The sequence below is a fragment of the Hipposideros armiger genome, unplaced genomic scaffold (genome assembly GCF_001890085.2).
Source record: "Hipposideros armiger isolate ML-2016 unplaced genomic scaffold, ASM189008v1 scaffold_1, whole genome shotgun sequence".
In the NCBI taxonomy this organism is placed as follows: Eukaryota; Metazoa; Chordata; class Mammalia; order Chiroptera; family Hipposideridae; genus Hipposideros; species Hipposideros armiger.
The window spans coordinates 8,223,043-8,245,294 of record NW_017731351.1 but is presented as its reverse complement, the minus strand read 5'-3'; the positions used below and the strand labels follow the sequence as shown (position 1 = coordinate 8,245,294).

The window sequence follows — 22,252 nt, the reverse complement described above, 5'->3', positions numbered from 1 at the left end:
GGGGCGGGGCTGCCGGGACCTGTTGATCGCAGGTGTCACTGGCCTGACTGGCCCTCGGGGGCGGGGCGTGTGCGCATGCTCCGTGCGCGCGCTCGCGCTCGGAGCCCGGGAGCCTGGTCGCCTCTGCTCCAGTTCCCCTGGAGCGTCCGCGACGGCGGCGGCGGTCGGCGTGTCAGCCCGGTGTCGGCGTGAGGCGTCGCTGGGCCGGCGGGCGGTGGCGCCGTGGGAGTGGGAGGCCCGCGTCTCTCCAGCTGCCCCGCACGCTCCCCTGGCTGCGAGGGCAGAGCGCAGGTACGGCTCCGGAACTGGTCCCTGGATGGAGATCCCGCGACCCGCGACCCCCACGGGCCTGACGGGGAGACTTCGGCTCCAGCCCCGCGACCCGCTCGGCCCCCCACGCCTGGGGCGGACCCCGGGCTCCTGGCTGTGTGCCCGCGCCCGCGACCCTGCAGCGCCCAGCCCCCTGCCCGCCGTGTCCGCTCCGCCGGGGCGCCCCTGGCCGGGCCGGAGGCGCCCCGCCGACCGGGTCGTGGCGGCTCAGGCTGCTGCGTTCCAGGGCGGCCGGGGAGGACCTGCGCCCCGGGGTCCCTCAGGGCCCTGGGATGAAGACTAGGGCGCCTCCTGGGCGCCGGCCCCTCACTCCCCAGCCCACCTCCCCCCGCAGCAGCTTCCTAAAGGGGTTCACGCGGTTCTGCGGGCCTCCGTGGAGACGAGCGATGACTGCATCCGTGAGCACCTTTGGGCTGGCGGTTTCTGAGCGGTAGTAGTAATTTGCAAAGTTAATATTTAGCTTATGAACGGTCACTCCTGGGACATTCACCAAAGTATTTTAAACGTCGTTGTAGAACAGGAAGTACCTGCACAGGTGATGTAGGGAGGGTTTCCAGAGCCTGCAATCTGAGCAGGTCCTGAGGTTTTGTTATCCCGCTACAAAGTTTTCTTTATCACTGCGAAGTCTGATTAACGCTTGCAGAATGTGCTGCGAGGCGTTATTTGTCAGGCAGCAGCGTTTGCCAACTGTTTCTTTATCTGGAAAAAGACATTTTTTTGCAAGGAATTTTCAAGGCTATTTTTGAGGGATGTTTAACAGTAAACTTAAGAAGTTCTTTGTGATGAGGGTCAGATTCGCTTTTACTTCTGGTTTCTAAAGAAAAGCATTGCTAATTCTCAATATTTAAAAGGAGAAGCAACTGCTTACACAAAAATTCTGATTGAAATGAACTTTTGGCTAAGTTGACACTTGTTAGTTTTATTTTCCCTCTCTTTTTAAGTTCCATGATGATGGTCTAGGGTAGGCAAAGGTCCTTGTCCTGTTAAGGAGAAATTAAACAAACCTTATTTTGCAAAAGTAATATACAATTTGCCATTGTCCTAAGAATTCCAAATAGACACACTGTAGGTAGGAGTTAATTATAGCCTGCAAAAACAAGGGTTTTGTTTTTGTTTTGTTTTAGAGGATTTTAAAATTAGCTCTTTGGACATTTTGACTAGGTTCATGATTAGTTGTGATAAACCATAAAAGTGAGTTATTTAAATTGGTTCTCAAATTAAACTTACTGGTAGTTTTGTGTATTTTTTCCTACAGTGTCGAAAAATAAGTGAACAAGAACAGACCTGTGTTTTTCCTTATGAATTTTTGACAAAACTAATTTGTAAATGTATGTAGATTGCATATTATTCATGGGATTTGATACTAGTAGTCAATCCATTAATAATCATTTTCTCTAGAAGATACAAAAAGTAGTTTTTAAAAAGATAGCTATTTTAATGGGGTAGGGGCATTCTTTCCAACTTAGGTTATTCTTTTCCTTAAAAAAAAGGAAATCACAAAACTCTTATACATTTAGTATGTATGATGATTCAATATATTTTTATATTATTTAGTGTCAAATACATGTTTAAAGTGTATATATAGTATCAAGATATACAATTTTGGAATCATATGGTTTAGAAGTTTGTTTTAGGAAGTCAAAGTTAAAATATGAAAATTCTGATCTATTTGAAGGTGATGTACACATTTAAAAGTCAAAGTCCGAGTTATTTTCCCTGCTGGAACTGTTTGGAACTCACTCACCTACCATTCTAGAGAGGACATTGCTTTACCCTACAATTTTCCAAAAATATGTTTGAAATCTATAAAGTGGTAGATTAAGCGATCCTACAGAGATGTTTACTTACTAAAATACTTAGATCTTGTTAATTGACAGCTTTAACCATAAGGTGCTTCTTAATTATAGACCCCAAAGACGACCTACAGCAAGATAGCTTATACATTGCGTCTGGAAGGATTTTGAACATAGGGTGTGCTAGGTGTGCTAGGGCCCAAAAGATTGTCTATCTGGACTCGTATTGCTTGTGCGCTCTTGGATTAAGGGAAGAATGTGCTTATTATGTCATCTTTGGAGAGTGAGCTAGAAATTACTGATGATACAAATGTAGAGTTAGTATATTATTATTAATGTTGTACAGATGCAGTGATTTTAGAAAATGTTTCATTACAGTATATGCACATCACAGGAGTAAGAAAGGGATGTGACACATTCTACCACAGATAAGATTTTCAAAGGTTATTTAAACTTTATATAAAATCCGAATCTTGGTAGGTTATTAGAAGTTTTATTTTTAATAGGAATACTCCGTATATAGGATATTTGGCAAAAAGTATCTGTTCTTTGCTTTTCCAAGTTAACCATCTTACATCAGGAGCTCTTAAGCTGGGATCCATAGTTAAAACCGTGGTCTGTGGTTAGAAATGAATTTTAATATAATTGGTTTTCTTTGTGATCTTATGATTTCTTTTTTTTTCCTATTTAATCCTATGAATTTAACTTTTTGCATTTACAAACATTATTCTGAGGAGTCCATTCCCACATGCCGTGCCCAAAGGCATCTATGACACACACAAAAATGCTACAAACCATTCCATCTGGTTGAAGAATGTTAGTTTTCCATGAGTCACTTCAGAGAAGTCGCTTCGTATATTCATATTTGTAATTTATCAAAAAATAAAATGGTATGCAAATAAACCATATTTGAATATCTTAGCTGTTTTAATGAACAAAATCAGTTATTTGAGTTGTCATGGTATTTTGAAATTAATTTGGAAATAATTACATCAGTCTTCTATTTTGCAAATATTGACCTGCAACAAGCAGTTTGAAGAAACACTTTTCCTTTGGAATTTGGAAGTTTTTTATTCACCTTTTGTGCTTTTCCAAGTTAGCAAATTTATTTAGTAAACATTTATTGACCTATAGTTGTATGCTAGTAACTAGAGAATCAAAAATTAATAAGACAATGTTAAAGTGGTCAGAAATATGAATTCTTCCGTTTCTAACCTCATCTCTGGCTAGTCCTAATCCTCCCCGACCTGCATTGAGTTTCCAAAGATAAATTGTCTTTTTTCTTATACTCTTGCCTTTGTAAGATGCTGCTTCTCTTCTCTTCCCATTACCTTTTCACCTTCCCAGGGACCACATCACACCTGGGAAGTATTCTCTGATCTAGTAAAGGACCTTAGGTTACTTTATCTGTATATTACCACCATACTTGGTACATTCTTTTGTTAAAGATTTACACTGTATCACATGTTAAGTTTTCTTAAAGTAGTTGTATAGCTCTATAAATGAAATTGCTTTTCTACTAAGAATGACTTATGAACAGATTTTAGAATTTAGAAATTGATACTTTATTGTACAGTTTATCTGACCCCGCTAATCTGGATTTAAGGCTATAGTCAAGATTGATACATCAGTTTAAGGAAATGGAGAAAGATAGCAAAATGGGATATAAAATATCATGTAGTACAGCTTCTAGTTTTTGTGCAAATGTTTGTTTATATTATTAAAATCATTTTACATTAAAGATGCTGTTTTGCTGTCATTATAATCAGCTTGCATTTACTGAGTGCCTGCTATGTTTTGGGTATTTATTAGGTGTCTTATACATGGTTTATGATTCTTAGAATAATTCTATGAACCTTTTTTATAGATCATGATTATAGATGTTGGAACTGATATGATTTTACTGATTGAGTAGTTGAGTAATATGCTGTGTTGCTGGATGCTGAACCCGAGGTGGAATAAATAATCGTGGGAATCAGGAGGTCAGTGTCAGCGCATGGACTCCATCCTTGTCAGGAGCCTATCTTTGTCCACCAGACTCGTTAGGCTTTGGGGTCTTCTAAACTTCTCAGCCTGCATGATAAACTCGCCCCTCTCATGGTGGCCCTGTCTGTGTGTAGGTGAGCAGCCTGTTTGGACCCACGAAGGTGTTTTCCTGCTGTGTGGGCCTGTGAGCCCCCTCCCCCTTTGTCAGTGTAGCGCTGACACTGAGCTCGCTGCCAGCTGGTGGGAAACTCTCCTGTCCCTTTAATGCCTCTGTCGCCTTTGGTAGAACCCTGATTTTAGAGAGTTTGTTGACTGAGCTTCGTTCAGTCAGTACTTAATGAGCGCCTGCCATGTATTAGGTGCTGTTCGAGGGGCTTGGGACCTGCTTTCCAATCTAAGAGGACTGGGAGAAGATACAACAGTAAACATGTTAGCCAGTTACATGGTGTACCAGCTGGTGAAGAATGCCAAGGAGAAAAGCACGTGGAGAGGGTGGCGGGTTGCAATTTCAGGTAAGTGTAGGCCTCATTTACTATAGAAGGTGATTTCTGAGCAACGTGTTCATGAAGGGAGCCAGGGGGAAGCCACGTGGGTGTCAAGGGCAAGTGCGACCCAGGCCCTGGCTCTAGGAGTAACAGTGTAGCACGAATGGAGGAAGTGAAGGGAAAGTGGTTAGAGGTGGGGTTAGAGCTGAGGGGTGCACAGGGGTGGCGTAATGAGAAACACAGATTTGGTCTCTGGCCCCATTTCCTGTCACAGCTTCTGAAACCCTTGGAATATTTAGAAATGATAAATATTTTCTGTGTGCTGATGAGATGATTGGTGGCTGGGGCTCCTGGATACATCCTTCAGCTTGGGGGCTGGTTGCCTGGGGAACCAGCCACGTGATTAGAGGAATGGAACTTTCAGCCTCCCCGCTCCACCTCCAGGGAGGGGAGAGTGGTGGAGGTCGAGTTAATCACTAAAGGCCAATGATTTAATCAGCCATGCCTACGTAATGAAGCTGCCATGAAAAATCCTAACTGAAGGGGTTCAGGGAGCTTTAGGGTTGGTGACCGCAGGAAGGTGCTGGGAGGGCAGAGAAGCGCTATGCCCCTGCCCGCGTGCCGGGCCTGTGCATCTTTTCCATCTGGCTGTTCCTGCGTTGTGTCCTTTTATAATAAATCTGAAATCTAGTCAGTAAGCTGTTTCCCTGAATTCTGTGCCATGCTAGCAAATTACTCGAACTGATGGAGGAGGTCACAAGAACCCCGATTTATAGGTGGTCGATCAGTCCAGGTGACGACTTTGGCCTTGTGGTTGGTGTCTGAAGTGGGAGGGCCATGCAGCGGGACTGAGCCCTTGACCTTGTGTCTCTCACTCCAGGGAGATAGTGTCAGAATCGAGTTAAATTATAAGACACCTGTTGGCGTCCCCTGACAACTGGAGAATTGCTTGTTGTAGGGAAAACCCACACATCTGGTCTCAGAAGTGGCATGAGAGTATCGAGGCAAGTCGTTTTTGTTTTAGGTGGTAAAGGGTCTCGCAGAGCTCTGCTGCAAACCCCTGAGTTGGGGACCTCTAGTTCCTTCCTCAACCAGGCTGGGGAAGTCTCAGGAGAACCAGAGCACTCAGCGAGCGTGTGGTCGTGGGCACTGCCCTACTTTATGACAGCGAGGGGACGGAGAGAGGGTCAGCCAGCGGGGAAGGAACATGGAGCGAAGTCTGCTGGAAACCAGGCGCCGGCTTCCCTCCGGCGGGGACCACAGGACACTCATTCCTGCAGAAGTCAACTGTGATGACATGTAAAATGCTATGGACCGGGAAGCTTCTTGGAGACTCGGTGCCTTAGGTTTTTACCGGGTGTGGTCACATAGACATCCTCTGCCGAGGACACATCAAAATGCCAGGCTTCCTGGAGGAAAGCAGGTGTTTGGGATAAGCCACATTGTTTGCATAGTTTGGCGCAGTGACCAGTCTGACCAGTCAGATACTGGGATCCTCCCAGAATCCCAAGTGTCCAGGGCTTAAAATGTTGAAAGCAGGTTTTCCTAAGGATCACAGCTTCTGGCCTGCTGTGCTGTTTTTTCTTTTCCTTTTTTATTTTAAAGTAGCTTATTCAAATATAATTTACATACCATGCAATTCGCTCATTTAGTGTCCAGTTCAGTAGTTTTCAGATAGTCACAGAAATGTACACCCATCACCACAATTTTAGAACATTTTCACCACTTCAGAAAGAACCCCCGTATCCTTTCTCTCACTCCCCACCCCCCATCTTACAGTCCCACTTCTCCAGCCTAAGCATCCGCTGATCTCCCATCTGTAGACGTCTCTGCTCTGGACGTTTTGTGGATGGAATTCTATAGCATGTGTACTGTCGTGACTGGCTCCTTTCCCACAGCAAAATGTTGTCAGTGTTCATCCAAGCCGTAGCGTGCATCAGTACTTCCTTTTTATGGCTGAGTAATATTCCATCGTGTGACTACACACACACACACACACACACACACACACACGCGCGCGCACGCGCGCGCGCCTGCGCGCGTTTTGTTTGCCACTCATTAGTTGATGAACCTTTGGTTGTTTCCACCTTTCAGCTGTTAGGAATGTTGCCATGCTAGCTCTTTTCTGTACAGCCTCACAAATATTTATTGAAAGAATAAATATAGAATCACGTTTGCATTCTTGGGATAAACCCCGCTTGGCTATTATTCTTTTCAACAGCATGGACAGTCTCTGACTAGTGATGCTCTCTTTGACTTAGGAGTTTTTTACTTTACGATGGTGTGAAAGCGATGCACACTCGGGAGAAACCGTCCTTTGAAGTTTGACTTTGGATCTTTTTTGGGCTAACGGCATGTCGCACCCTGCTCTCTGGTGATGCCAGGCCGCGAGCCGCAGCTCCCTGCCAGCCGGGCCACCATGAGGGTAAACAGCTGCTATCTGCAGTGTGTTCATTGTGTCAGGGGGTCTTCCCACCCGCAGGCTCAGGTAAGTGTCCCGAGCACGGTTAGGGGCGGCTGGCCAGGCTCTGTGGTTTGGTAGGTCAGGTGTAGTAAATGTACTCTTTTGATTGACAATGGGTTTGTTGAGATGTAAGACAAGGAGCATCTGTCCATCATTCTTTTGTCACTTTGAGAGATGATGTTTGCTAGTGTTTTATTTATAAGCTTTGCGTTTACCATCGCAAGTCACATTGGTCTGAGGTCTATCATGTTTTAATAGGGTTATGTTAGCTTCATGAAATGGTTTGGAGTACCTTGTATTTAATTTTCCCTGTGGCCTGCAGTAATTTAACTTTAGAATTAACAGTTCTTTAAAGTTTAGATAAAATTTAACTTTGAATCCATCAGATCCAAATGCCATTTTCAGTGGGAGAATTCTTGTTTTCTCTCCATTTTCTTCTAAAGTAGTCTTTTAATTTTTTCTACTTTTTCTTGGGTTAATTTTGTTAATTTGTATTTTGCTGGGAAATTATCTGTTCCTTTAGATTTTAAAAGTTACCGCCATAATATTTAAGTGATATTATTTTCCAGTTCTTTGGCTGATTATGTACCTGTGGTCATTGCCCTTTTATCAGTACTATGGGGTTCATATTTATGTCTTTCCTTTTTCCCTTAATCAGGCTTGTGAAGATTTTGTCTGTTTCATTAGGTTTTACAAAAGATTACTTTTGGGTTTATTTTTTTATTTCTATTGTTTGCCTGTGAATGGGCTTGAACCTCCCCCTCTCTCTCTCATTTAAGGTTTCCCAGTTCCCTCCCTCCCTGCCTTCCTCCCTTCCTTCTTTCCCCCATCATCAAGTCCGTCTTATATGTGTGTGCCCTTTGGTCTGCGCCTTCCGTTTGTGGTATAGGATAGCTGCCTGTCTTTCATAGTGCTTGTACCCTGCAAGTGTCTGGTTATCGTAGTAACATCTACGTGAGAAGGGTGAGAGCACTGCTGTCAGTCGCGTGTCTTCTGGGATCTCAGGGAGCAGAGGTGGGGTGTAGGGGCCGATGTGGAGGGAGGCAGCTGGGGAGTTGGTTCCAAATAGAACTCCTGTCGCCTTGTCCAGAGGCAGGATCTTTCCAGGTCCTGCTGTCCTCTGTTCTGTAGATTAGGGGTGAGGGCAGAGCATACGGGGCCGTGCAGGTACCTGTACCTGTCACCACTTCCCAACCTGGCCATGCCCTAGTGTCTTCCTGGCACTGGGACCTCCCTTACCACCCAGATGGCACTGGGCTGGCAGCAGCACTTCACGCTTCATTGCATTGTGCGGGGCGGGGATTCTCTGCCAGAGCAGCGTGAGGAATGAATGGATGGACGGACGGACGGACGAGGTCACGACTAGGAACTGCTTTCCCGTCGGCCATCCTGGGCCCCTCCCACTGAAGGAGCCAGCTACTTTCTGTGTCCTTAAGGTTCTCCCTGCTTCTCATTAGCCTACCTGTAGCTTTTGTATCATCTCCAGCGTTGGGTCGGAGCGGGGACCAGGAGCCCATACTTGTTTGGTAACTTGCACAGGAGTGGAAGCCTCGATATTTTTAAATGGTCTGTCTGTGTCTGTGGCCCTCACCAAGCAGCTCATTAAGGGTGGGGAGGTTTTAAATACCTTAGCACAGTTCATGGCACAAATCTGGTGCCTAGCAAGTGATTGGTGAAAGAATTTATTTCAAAAGGATTCTTCCATTAAAAATATGCATTTACTACCAATACAGAGGTCTTTGAATGTTAAAATTTGTGACTACATTTATTAAAAACTTACTTTGCATGAAAGGTTTGGGGATCGTTTAGATCACTTTAGAGGAGGTTGCAACCCATAGAGTGAAAATAAAAAGAAGAAAACAACTAGCATTATATAGTGTTGTGGTTTTTTTATTTTTTATTTGTTCGTTTGTTTGTTAATTGGGGAATTGGGGGAGGGGAACAGTATTGGGAATTGGGTAGGGGGACCAGCCAAGTTGTTGTTCTTCAGTCTTCGTTGTGGAGGGCGCCAGTCGCCATCTGGCTTCCCATCAGCAGCTCATGGCCTCTAAACTCAAGGTGCCGAGTCCAATCTTAGTTGCAGGTGGGCGTAGCCACCATCCCATACGGGAGTAGAACCAGCAGCCTGTTGTTAAGAGCACCCTCTATCCAGTGAGCCATCTGGGCGACAGCTCAGCCCAAGATGCCGAGTTGTCTTAGCTGTGGGCGGGTGTAGTCCGCCATCGAACAGGCAGTCTTGTTACACCAGCTGAGCCATCCTGCCACCTGTTGGCAGCTCAGCAGCAGCTCAGCTTGGGCGCTGCGTCACTGGTCCATGTGGGAATCAAACCAGTGGCCCTGTTGCTCAGAGCTCTCGCTGTTAAGCTAACTCTTAACCAGCTGAGCCCCTCGGCCGGCCCCATAATATAGTGTTTTATAACATTTAACTTATGGTAATCAGGGCCAGTATTTTTACCCCCATTTTATAGATGAAGAAGTTATGAATCAGAGATGACAAGGATTGTCTATAACCAAGCAGCTAATAGGTGATGTTCTAATATGTGGGGCTGGAGACAAAAGCCTCCTGACTTTAATTCTTTAGACTGATGCTTTCCTTCTTTATTGCTCAGTGCTTTGCTGCCTTAGAAGGTGTTTGATCAGTGGTACTGACCTGACCTGAGCCGTTCCATCTCTCATCTTTTTGTGCTGTGCAAATGAAACTCAATGACTTTCACCCAGAGTTAAAGCCGAAGTCTTTACAAAGGGCTTTGAGGCCCTGCGAGGTCTCTCTCTTTTCCACCCTCCCTTTTCATTTGCTCCCCTCTCTGTTCACATTTCTCTTGCCAGCATCTTCTTACTATCCTTCCAACATGTCAAGCAGGCTGTTCACTCTGGCAGGAAGGTGGCACCTTCACCTCCTTCAAATCTTCATGCAGTGGTAACTTTCTCGATTAGACTTTCCGTGATTCCTATTTAAAAGGGCAAACCATCTCACATTGTACAGTTGACCCTTAAGCGATGCAGAGGTTAGGGATGTCAACCCCCTTCCTGAGGTCAAATATCCGTGTATGACTTTTGACTCCCTCAAATTGAACTACAGTCCCTTGGTGTCCATGGGGGATTGGTTCCAGGACCCCCACAGATACCAAAATCCGTGGATGCTCAAGCCCCTTCCATAAAATGGGGTAGAACAATGCGGACAGTTGACCCATCCAGATTCCCAACCACGGATCAAATTACTGTTTTAGATCTGCGGTTGGTTGAATCATGGATGCGAAACCCAGGAATACAGAGAGCCGTAAATTTATTAAAACAAATCTGCGTGTGAGTGAACCATGCAGTTCAAACCCGAGTAGTTCCGGGGTCAACTGTATACACTTGTTCAGCCCTTTTCTTGCACTTTCTGTTAGCCCTCAGCACATAACTCTTCTAGTACACGCTACAGTTTATCATTCATTGTATTATTGTCGGTCTTTCCTCATTATAACAGTAGTTCCAGTGCCTGGCACAGTGCATGGCTCAACATATGTTGTCGAATGAATGAATGCTGGAAGGAAATTTAATTGTTTAAACAAATTTGTTACTAATACTTGATAAACACCTTTTAATCAGGAGCCTGTATTTGTAACTGATGTGGAAATTTACTGTAAGATTTGTTTATCAATTTAATGTTTTTTTCTGAGTCTTAATGCATATCAATTTACATAAAATTTGATTTGTTTGTTTTTTAGGAAAATGATACGGCTCTGTGTAAGATATATAGCAGTCTAATCTCTGCATATGCATTTGCTTTAATAAACAAAGCAATTTAATGTTGACAGCAAAGTTCGTATTTTTCAAAATACTACCTGAAAACTAATTTAATTTTAGTTTTCTGTAGAATATTTTCCTTATGACTCCATTTATGAAAGTAGGTGGTGATTTTTTTGTTTGTTTTTTATTTTCACATTTAAATTTATTTGACATTGTTTGAGAAGTTTAACCTCTTTGATTTACATTAAAGCTGAAAATTCTTATTTTACACTAGATTTCATTAGTTTTAAAATGATGTAGCATGGTAACACCTACAGAAATATTTTTGAAACTTAGCAGTGCTTTAAACCAGGCTTGGTATTGTGCAGATTCGATTCTCTTTACAAGTGGAACCAAATAATCTCTATCACCTACTTACTTGTTTTCAATGTGCAAAAATATTCTATTTTTATTTTAAATTATACTTGACATACAATATCATATTATTCTCAGTTGTACAACATAGTGTTTTGACATTTGTATACCTTTTTTTTTTTTATCTGAGCCATCCTGCCACATGTTGGCAGCTCAGCAGCAGCTCAGCTCAGGCCGGGAATCGAACCGCTATTGCTCAGAGCTTGCACTCTTGAGCAAGCTCTTAACCAACTGAGCCACTCGGCCAGCCCCTCGACATTTGTATACCTTATAAGTGATCGCCACGTTAAGCCAGTACCCATTTGCCACCATACAAAGGTTTTATGATATTATTGAATATATTCCCTATGCTGTACATTCCCTCACGTGACTTAGTTTATAACTGGAAGTTTGTACCTCTTAATCCCTTCACCTTTTCCGCACACCCCTTCACTCCCCTCCCAAAGGCAACCATCCATTTGTTTTCTGTAGTGTTTGATGTCACACTGATATTTTTAAAAAGTTAATGATGAACTTTCATATTTTCGTATTTTAGAACATTAGTTCTAATTCTTTTATGGTTACATATTCACTGTGTTAAATATATATTCAATGTTTGTGTCTAAAAAGCAAAGCAGGGATTTTCTTGATTAGCCTTTACCTTAAACATTTCTCTTTTTTCTTGTAGATTTGCTTTGAGGTCACGTGGATATGAAAGATGGTGTCAGCTTTAATATCTTCACCCGGGAGAGAGACAACCTTCTTTCTTATTAAAAGACCATAGGGAGAGGAGGTGACCAAAGGAATCATGCCAGATGCCAACTCTCCATCTTTTTTACATTGTCGAGACAAATGGCTTGTGCATTAAAGAAAATGATTTGTTCATCGACATTATTTGTAGCAGTTTAAAAGAAAATTTTTTTCATCTTAAACTCTGCAACTCTCATAAAATTTAACACATATAAAAATCTTTAAGGCCTTGTTGAAAATACCCTTCATTCTTTAGCTTTTAGAACTTAATGTTTATGGGCCGTGTTTTTACTTGACAAAGCTCTCAAAATTCACAGCATCAGCAGAGATATGGACCTGAAAACGTATGTTATTGTAATAGACTGCAGTGAATTCAAGCGGACAATTCAAGATACCGTTCATTTTATCATCAGAACTATCACATAAATATATAATTCGTAGCTTTAATGCAAACAGAGTTGCTTGGCAATGGCCTGGGTGAAATTTCTGCGGAAGCCTGGTGGCAACCTGGGGAAGGTCTACCAGCCCGGGAGCATGCTGTCCCTGGCGCCTACGAAAGGCCTGCTGAACGAGCCCGGACAGAACAGCTGCTTTCTTAATAGTGCTGTGCAGGTGAGGCAGCAGTTCTTGTTACATTTTCAAAAGTGATTTTTCAGGAAGTCCTGTTTCCTAATACTTCTTCAGCTTATAAATTGAGAATAAAGTTATTGACTAGAATGACTTTTTACTATCACTTTTAATGATGGCAAAAATATTATGACTGGGCATTTTGGTTTTTATGACAAATGGAAATGGTTTTTTTTTTTCAGCAGAATCATATGATGATTACTATGATATAAAAAATATCTTTAGGTTTAAAATGATGACTTTGGGACCCTTCCATGCGGTCACCACTCTGGTCCTGGCTAGTGGGCCCCGCTGACATTAAGTGCTGTGAGAAATGCAGGAAAGTCATTTTTGAGTGGCACCAGCTACAAGGAACCATCATACACAGAAAGCCTGGGAAATGCTTTAGAGTGAAGGAAGCTGAGAGAACGGGCTTCTGCCATTTCAAGTCTTTTCCTGTCGCCCATTTTCCAGTTTGCTTTTTACATTTCCCTTTGTTTCTTTTGTTTGGCTCTCAACATGCTGCATGCAATTTGGAGAGATGAAAAGCATATTATAACAAGAGAGAATTCTGAGTAATGACACTTACATGGTAAAGAAAATGGAGAAGTATTCCTATGGGGATGCATTTTTTAAGGAAATGAACATTCCACTGACGTTCACTGCGAAGGCTATTTATCCTCGTCTACGCAGTTACCGTTTGTGGTGCCCGTCACTCCTTTGTGTAGATCCAGCTTCCCGACTGGCATCATGTCTCCTGCTTGAAGACCCCTTTTAACCTTCCTTGTAGTACAGGCCTATGGGTGATGAATTCTTCCATCTTTTGTGTGTCTGGGGAAAAATCTGTTTCATCTTGTTTTTGAAATCTATTTTCACTCATTAAAGCAGTCTAAGTCGACAGTTTTTCTCTTTCAGTACTTTAAAGATTGTGCTCCTCTATATTCTACCTTGAATTATTTCTAATGAAAAACTGCTGTCATTCTTATCTTTGTTCCTCTGTATGTAATGTGTCTTTTTTTGTTCGGCTGCCTTGTAGATTTTCTCTTTTTCCCCAGTTTAAAGCAATTTGGTTATGTTGTGATTTGACATAGTTTTCTTCACGCTTCTTGTATTTGGTTTATTGAGCATCTTGGATCTGTGGGTTTATAATTATAATCAAATTTGGAAACTCTCTGACATTATTTCTTTAAATTTTTCTGTCTCTCCTTTCCTGGGGGGACTCCACTTACAGATATAGTCGGTTGTCATAAATTGCAGGAACAGCGAGTAGTTGGCATTCATTGCCTGCCAGTTATGTCCTGGGCACTGCTCTACACACTTTCCATAGCATTACTTATTTAATCTTCACAAGGACGCTGCGAGGCAGCCACAGTTCTCCCCATTGTTAGATTTCAGATTGCTCAGAATGATTTTAAGTATTGGACTGGTTTACTTAAACCATTACAGTAATTTGTTTTGTTTTGTTTTTGTCTTTTAGTAGCAAATGATGAATGGATAATTGCAGCTAACAAATTCAGGTTACCTTTTAACTGCGGCCTCCTCCCATGCTGTGTCAGCGCTGTGTCCACACAGATTGCCCCCCTTTCAGTCAGCACACAGTGACCCCACAGGCCTCGGCTCATCCCCTTTTCTTGCCTCTGTGTACTGCCCTTATTTGGTATACCCTGGTTTTCAACTCCAATTATATTTCCTTTCTAAATTGCAGTTTGTTCCAAGTATTATAATCACTTCCTCTTTCAGGTGTCTGCCAAGTCCTCCATTCAGGACGCCATGTTTCCTGTGCGTGTAAAATCCTCTACCCAGGAATTCGTTTCTTCTTACTCTGTGCCTGTCGTGGTTTTTACATGTGAATCAATGGGAATATTTTCTGAATCCGCCCTGTATACATGCACTCAATGTATATAACAGTTTTATATTTGCTATTGGTTTTAGTGGTCGTGTATGTCTGATTATGTACAAGAGATTCAAAGGAGTTATTAGCCTTCTGCAGTTTTAAAAACATTTAAATCTCTTTTATCACAGTGAGAAAAGCCTTACTGTAGTCTTTCTTCATGTCTCACTATTTCTTAGGTTTTATGGCAGCTGGATATATTCCGAAGAAGCTTACGGGTTCTGACTGGACATGTCTGTCAGGGAGATGCCTGCATATTTTGTGCATTGAAGGTAACCTTTTAACTTAACGGTTCTGAAGAACTATTAATTGTCTCTCCAAAAATCGAATTGTATTTGATAGTTTAGTTTAGTTGACATATTTGTTTTGCTTATTTGTATTAGAATTAAAGTTGATTGTGAAGTGATTGAGTTTTGAAGATGAATTCTTAAAGTATGAGTTAATCAGGTTTATGTTTTCATTTCCTACTTTTATATAAGGACAGTTAAAGTTAATATTCTAAATGGTATAAAATTGTTAGGAACATTGCATTTTTCATTATTTTGAAATAATTATGCATTTTAACAAATACTTTTGCACTGCGGCTGGATTCTGGGCACTGCTGTAGTTACTGAGGACACAGCAGTGAGCAAAACTGAAAAAACCAAAACGTTCTCATGGAGCTTATATTCTTTAGAGGAGGAGAAAATCAGTAAGCAAAATAGAAAGTATGTTAGTTAGAGGTAATAATTGCAAATGAGGAAAAATAAATCAGGGAACGGGATTAGAGCTGAGTAGCCAGGAAGGCCTCACTGAGAAAGTGACATTTAAATTACAACCTGGGGAAGGTGACAAAGTGGAAGAGAGCCTTCAGGCTGGAAAGCCTGGTGCGGAAGCTTGGTGAGCGAGGGGCGGTGGTGGGAGCTGAGCTCAGAGGTAAGGTGCAGAGTGGCGATTAGAACACGCTGCGGATTCTTTATTACTCGTCCTGTCAAACTGTGGAGTGTAGTTCCCTGAATATGGACTGGCCTTCGCGATTCATTGCCATCAAATAGGATGTGGCAGGAATGATGCTGCAGACATCAACGTGAGGGTAGATTAGAAAACGTGCTAAAACTCCATCCACCTGGCCCTGTCTGTCAGGTGGTCATTCCCGGAAGTGGCTGCCATGCTGTGAGGCAGTGAGGCTGGCCACAGCTGCAGCAGGGGTCCCAGCCGACTGGCAGTACCAACAGCTAGCGTCAGCTGCTAGATGGTAGTAAGCGACCTTGAGATGATTCAAGGTCCCAGCGTGCCCTCTCTCCCAAATGACACCAAGTAGAGCAGAATAGCGCCGTCCACCCAAATTGCAGCTCTGTCATCAAAGGAAATGTTTTTAGTAGCTAGGTGTTGGGGTGCTCTGTCATGGAGTACTAAATAAGTGGAACAGGAGTCCGGATTCTGTGGGGCCTTCTCGGCCTTTGTGACGACCCTGGCTTTTCCTCGTTGGTGATGTAGGAAGTGGGATTGTTTTGAGTGGAGGAATGATATAATCTGTTTAAACTAGATGGACTGTTTGGACTAGATCCCTTTGGCTGCTTGGATGGGAATATAGACGAGACAAAGGCAGAAACAGGGAGTCCAGTATAATTAGCAACTCGTTTATGTCATTGAAATCTTTGGCCAACAATTTAAGATTTTATGTACACATTTTCAGAGATAAACATTTCATTTTATACTCTTGAATATTGTTCACACACACACACACACACGAACACAAAAAGACATTTTCATGTTTTTATTTTGATTTATGTTCCTGAAAAGGCTGTTTGAATAAATCATCATGGCTTCTCTATTATAGAACATGGCAAAATAAGATTATTGTTACAGTATCACATTTTATTTACTTTGCAGTAAATTTTGAATATTTTGTCTAATTGTAGAAACTAGTACAGTTAAATTTCCTAGCCCAAATCTTTTCCAGCCTTACACAGTCCCCTGCCTCTGCCCCCTGCGTGCCCGCACATGCTCGCTCTCTCTCTCTCTCTCTCTCTGTCTCTCTCTCTCTGTCTCTCTCTCTCTCTCTCTCTCTCTCTCTCCACTTTAGCCAAACTGGCCTTCTTGCAATTTTTCAGAACTGGCTTCCATCTCTGAGTGGTTTCATTGTTACTCCTTTTGTCTAGAATGCTTTTCTTCCAGATGGCCTCATGGCTAACATCATCATCATCACTATTATTATTATTATTATGATGCGTCTCCTCAGATGCTGTTTTTCCACCAGCGAGGCCTTCCCTGACTGCCCCAGGTCAAGGGTTAGCCCCTTCTCCCTGCTGTCCCCAGCTTCTCTATCCCTGTCACTCTCCTTTAGTTTCTTTCTTGTATTTCTTTATTTTTCTCTGTTGGAATTACCACATTTTGACATTCTATGTGTATAATGACTTATTCGCCTTCTCTTCATTAGTACAATTAGAATGTGTGCCCCATGAGGGCAGGATCTTGGCTTTGTACTGTAGAACGACGCTTTGCATATACTGGCGATCGACAAACAGATGGGTGCCAAGTGAATGAATGACAGGCTCGTGCAGGAGTAACATTCTTAAATGTTACCTGGAAAAGTTAGTTGCCGGAGTAAGAAATGACAACTAACAATATTTTTCATTTTTTAGTATTTGTAATTATAGCTTTAAAAGCTATATCTGGATATCTAATATCATTTGGCATCTTTATTTTTAAATTTCTTATTTATTTGTAAATGCAATTCACTTATAGTAGTGGAACAGATTTTTGAAATATTTTTGTAGCCTGCCATCTGTTGATCTTAAAAATTTGTTTTTTGAAATGGCATACCTCTTGAGCTAATTAATACAGATCTTAATATGACTCATCTGTATTTGGTGAGTTGTCCCTGAAAACCTCCTTTTCCCTACTTTCCCTCACTTAAGATGATTGTTGTAAAACTGGAACTTATTAAAAAGTTTTTCTTGCTTAAATTCAATAAGGAAAATAGAAAAAACAGATTAACACCTGTAATAATAGGTCCCTGAATGATGCTTCCACAGTTTCTTAGGCTTAGGATAGAGATAATTCTCAAAGTGAGGAAAACCGATAACTTGAAAGCAAACATTTTTAAACAAATTAAAATTAACCTTTTCTCTGGTTCCTCTTACAAAATGTACAGTTTCATTTTTAAAAGAAAATTTAATAATAGTGGGAAATTGCACTCTGTTGAAGTTGTCTAAGTATTGTTTTTTAAAACAGTTTGTCATTTTTTGAGGCTTACTTAAGAAGAAACAAAAATAATTCTAAAAGCTCATTTAGGCTATTTTAATTTTTTTTTTATTAAGACTCCTGAGTTCCTGATTTTTATGTGAGTAGATGTTTATTTTTGATTAACATAATTTTAATTCCTAGAGTATAATTTTAGATTTAAAGCATCTTATCTCAAAACTCTTCCATAAACCTGTATCAAAATCAGCTGGGGAACAGTTTAAAAATGGCGCCCCCCTACCCTCCACCCCATCCCAGCTCAGGCTTAGTCAGGCCTGAGGACTCCACACATTTCATTCTCACCCACACTGACATTTGATTTAGAGGCTGTTGCAACCGTTTGTACACGACTGATAAGTAGAATTCGTTTTCATATGGAATTTTAGAGCAAGAGACTGTTTTGTATTAGTTCCTGAGTGTAGTGATTGGAGTTTCACCATGTCGTAATGAAATTATTTTGTAACCGTTGACATTAAGCTCCCGGCTGTTCTTGTTGATTCCCAGACAATATTTGCGCAGTTCCAGCACAGCCGGGAAAAAGCCCTTCCCTCGGATAACATCAGGCACGCCCTGGCCGAGAGCTTCCGGGACGAGCAGAGGTTCCAGCTGGGCCTCATGGACGACGCCGCGGAGTGCTTCGTAAGGACCGGGCGGGCCTGCCCCTTAGGCTGGACACTGGTTTGCACCCCTTAACTGGGCAGATTGGGAGACAGACAGAACCTAAATTGAGAGCAGTGGAAAAGGATCCGACCTGCTCCATCTCGGGATCCAGCTCGGGCCCCTCTGTCAAAGCTGGTTGAAGGCCCTCTGTTTTGTGGACTTTTGGTTTTGATGATTTGTGCTGCTCTGATTTTTGTTGAGTGTTAGGCTCCTAGAACATTTTCACATTTATTTGTCGGAGCCACAGGTGTATTCAGTTACACTCCATCATGGAGTCAGTGTCGCCTGCTCAGGGCCACTGTAGCTTCTGGGAGATGAGTAACTGGGACGAGAGGTTCTTGGTGGGCGGCCCTTAGGGCAGCACCTCTGACACCCCCGCCCCAGCTGGCTCACTGCCTGCGATACCCGTTCTACGCTCTCACCTCCACATTAGTGAGTGGGGCCTTCCTGTGATCTGTAACGGGCCCTGGACCCCTTCCAGAATGTTCATGTGGTTAGTCAGTGTTTCCACGATGCAGGCGCCACCCGTGTTTAAGACGTAACCATGTCTCCTCTTAGCCTTGTGTCTATTCAGCAAATTCTGTAGCTCTTCCATCAGAAGCCCTTTAAGGTGTTCCTTGCCGTATTAGTTCCCCATCACCACTTGTTCCTGGCTTAGGCCTCTACTCTCAGCATGATTTACATCTCCTCACTAGCTTCCTTTCAGCCTTACAGCCTGTTTTCTAATGGCCACCAGATCTATATAATTCTCTTGAGAGTAATGCTTGCTCTTCAGATATTTCTGTGATTCGGTTCCAGGCTCTCTCCTGACGCCTGAGGCCCCTACAGCTAAACTCCAGCTTTCTCTCTTTGCTTCCTCCAGAGTTTTCCCTCCTAGTGAGACGATTACATTCTGTTCCTCAAACGTGTCTTTTAAATCCTGTTTTTACAGCCTTTGCTTTAACAAATAATCCTCCTTTTTACCACAGCACATCAAGAGTTCATTTTAAAAATCTTTATTAAAACCATATGTTACGTTATATTTCTTTCATTAAATTTTTTAAAAGCTAATACTACAAAAGGTGAATAATTGAACATTTGTGTCAATTAAAGAGGAAAGCTGAAAAGCTGACAATATGCATGGCCCTCCTAAGTTGAACGCAGTGAAAAATCTTAAAAAGGTTTTTAAATTTGTAAAGTTAAAAAGAGTTGTACTTTCAAGTGTCCTCTGCCAGATTCGCAACTCATCTGTCTTCTGATTTTTAAACTAGGAAAATATATTGGAGAGGATTCATTTCCACATCGTGCCAAGCAGAGACGCAGACATGTGCACGGCCAAGTCCTGTGTCACTCACCAAAAGTTTGCTATGACTCTGTACGAGCAGGTGAGGCAGCTCCCCCTCTTAGGACACCTTGTAGTTACGTTTATAGCCGGGAAATTAAACGCATGTTTTCCCCGCAGTGTGTATGTCGCAGCTGTGGTGCATCATCAGACCCTTTGCCTTTCACGGAATTTGTGCGGTACATTTCGACAACAGCCCTGTGGTAAGAGCCTGTTAAAGCTCCTTTACCAAAGATGTAAGAGCACATTTAAGACCCTGAGCATTGAGTTTAGAAAACCATAACATACATGAATGTCTTGCTCTCTGTCTGGGACTAACAAATATGCTACCATCGGTGTTTGTCTCAGCTGGATATTTCTGAGTTAGCTAAATGACATGTACAAAATATTAGTCAATTCATGTATATTTGTATTTATAGCAAGCTTTTGGAACTGTGAAGGAGAGCTTAAAATGACAAGTGCAATGGTAAAAAGAACTGCCCACGATTTCTTCATTTTTGCGAAGGCGTTAACTTTGTAGTAGCCACGTGTCCTGGCAGTGCCACTGTGTCCCTTCATGGTGATGGAATCTAAGGGTAGGCAGAAAAGAAAGAAAAAGTGAAACTAATCTTCCGTTAGGTTTATTGCATTTAAGGCCTCAGCAGTCACCTGAAGTTAAACTCGCCGTACTCTCCTTCCCCGGGAAACATTAGCTAGTTAGGGACCCAGAAACGAGCCCACACTTCACCTAATTAGAATTATTTGAACACTTTCTAACAGGCATTGGAGAGTATAAATATTTGATTTTGATAAACGTTGAATAACATTATCATAAGTGTTTGCAGATATTTTAATACAAAAGCAAAACGTGATCTATTATTCTCATTCAGAATATGTCAATACAGCAGTTAGTTACTAAATGCTACCAATATTTTTATCATGTGCAATGTGAATATCCTGTGCTCATCCATTTCATTGTGTATTAAACTTCCCAGCTTTTTTGGATATAGCACTTTATTCCTTAAAGATTATTGAATAATAATTTGGTTATTTGAGTGTGTTTAGTATCTTTCTTATATACACAGATTTGGAGAATATTGGTTTGGAGAAACATTTCCTAAACTTCAGTTAATTGTAGCCTCATTTTTTAACTTTGTATGAAAAGTAGGATGGTGTTTGAACAAGGAGTGACTGCACAAATTCGAACTGTAAAGCTCTGTCTGCATGAACCCTTGGGTCAGTGACAAGCTCCGAGGCCACCTCTTCCGCAGTGAGGCAGAGCCCCCTCCGTCAGCCTCCCTGGCCCACACCACAAACTGCAGGAGCTCAGCTTTGAATTCTAATAGTCTCAGTTCATTGGTTTTTAGTATTAAATACCAATTATTGAATGCTTTTACTGTGGTCTAGGCTTTAAGTAAATTGTCACATTTAACAAAAACACTCTTTTGTTGATGAAGAAATAGATTTAATAAGGTTGATCTGGTAAACAGACAAACTAAAATTGAAACCCAGGTGTGGTTTCATTTCGAATTCTCTATTTGTCTGGTCAAGCACTGCTCCGATGCTGTGAATTCCGTACAGCTATTCCGTGCAGTTCGGATGCGCCTGTCAGCTTTAGTGCTTTCTAGTATGCTCGTGAAGTGCTTTAGAAGAAGGGCCATTTTTGGTAGTTACTTGGTATTGTATGGTATTTAGACCATATGGTAAAAGACCCAGCTCCAGGACAGTTACATTACTTAGACCAGAGCATCTAGTAGTAAGGGTACCTGAGTTTAAGTTACTTTTCTTTTTGTAAATGTAATAGTTGTTTAAAGATACTTAATGCTTTGACATGTAAAATTTTGACTCTAGGGGAGGTTGAATAAGAAAGAGCCCAGATACCCTGTCTAGGCTCTAATGATTAGCATTCCGGACAGGAACAGAAGGCCCAGCCTGGCTAAGGGGCTTTGCTTATGAAGCCTGCTTTAATCTGCGAAGGGCCCTTCACTTAGCTGAAAATGATAAGTGTTTCTAGGGGCTTTAGGCCAGAGAGGAAGCTTTTCCTACAATTTGTTGTGCTTGTCAGGCCCACGTTTACAATCAAGTCCCTTAGTAGTTTATGGAATAATTTAAGTAATAATGTACAAGAAATATTTGACTTCAGATGAAGCATCTTACCTTGTTCATGTATTTCCAAACAGTTGGTATAATTTTGTGTTATTTTATTCTATTTTTGACCTAATCTTTATCTTGACCTGCCAAATATGCTTTTGCACTTTATAGAAATTTATGGTTAAGTTTTTAGACAAAATCATATTTTAAGACAGAAAAAGTGATCATACATATATTGGTAACTTAATATTTTTCATGCATAATTTATCCGATCTTTTTGAAGCTCATAAGCCAGATTGGGGACTGCTTTTTTCTTTTGTAGCAATGAAGTTGAAAGAATGATGGAAAGGCATGAACGTTTTAAGCCTGAAATGTTTGCAGAATTGCTGCAAGCAGCAAATACAACTGACGACTATCGGAAATGTCCTGTAAGTATAATTTGGAAAATATTAGTATAGTTCTGGGTTTGTAAGTTTGAAAATAGACATCCAGAAATTATTATGGAAATCCTAATTAGGTATGGAATTAATTTTAAGAATTTATTTT

General features: G+C 41.7%; 1 protein-coding gene across 3 annotated transcripts in view; it reads left to right on the top strand.

Moving 5' to 3' along the window:
• The first annotated feature begins 62 nt into the window (after positions 1-62).
• The window catches only part of USP53 (ubiquitin specific peptidase 53), a 46,361-nt gene continuing 24,171 nt past the window's right edge, over positions 63-22,252 (top strand). The window contains exons 1-8 of one of the 3 annotated variants that reach the window (XM_019623739.1): positions 64-291; positions 6,856-7,082; positions 11,872-12,545; positions 14,610-14,702; positions 18,160-18,294; positions 19,566-19,679; positions 19,757-19,839; positions 22,029-22,134. In XM_019623739.1, coding sequence (XP_019479284.1) covers positions 12,402-12,545; positions 14,610-14,702; positions 18,160-18,294; positions 19,566-19,679; positions 19,757-19,839; positions 22,029-22,134 — 675 coding nt within the window. In that variant the 5' untranslated portion in view covers positions 64-291; positions 6,856-7,082; positions 11,872-12,401. Of the gene's footprint in view, positions 292-6,855; positions 7,083-11,871; positions 12,546-14,609; positions 14,703-18,159; positions 18,295-19,565; positions 19,680-19,756; positions 19,840-22,028; positions 22,135-22,252 lie in introns of all 3 variants that reach the window. The other 2 variants (XM_019623807.1, XM_019623673.1) reach the window with 2 other exon arrangements.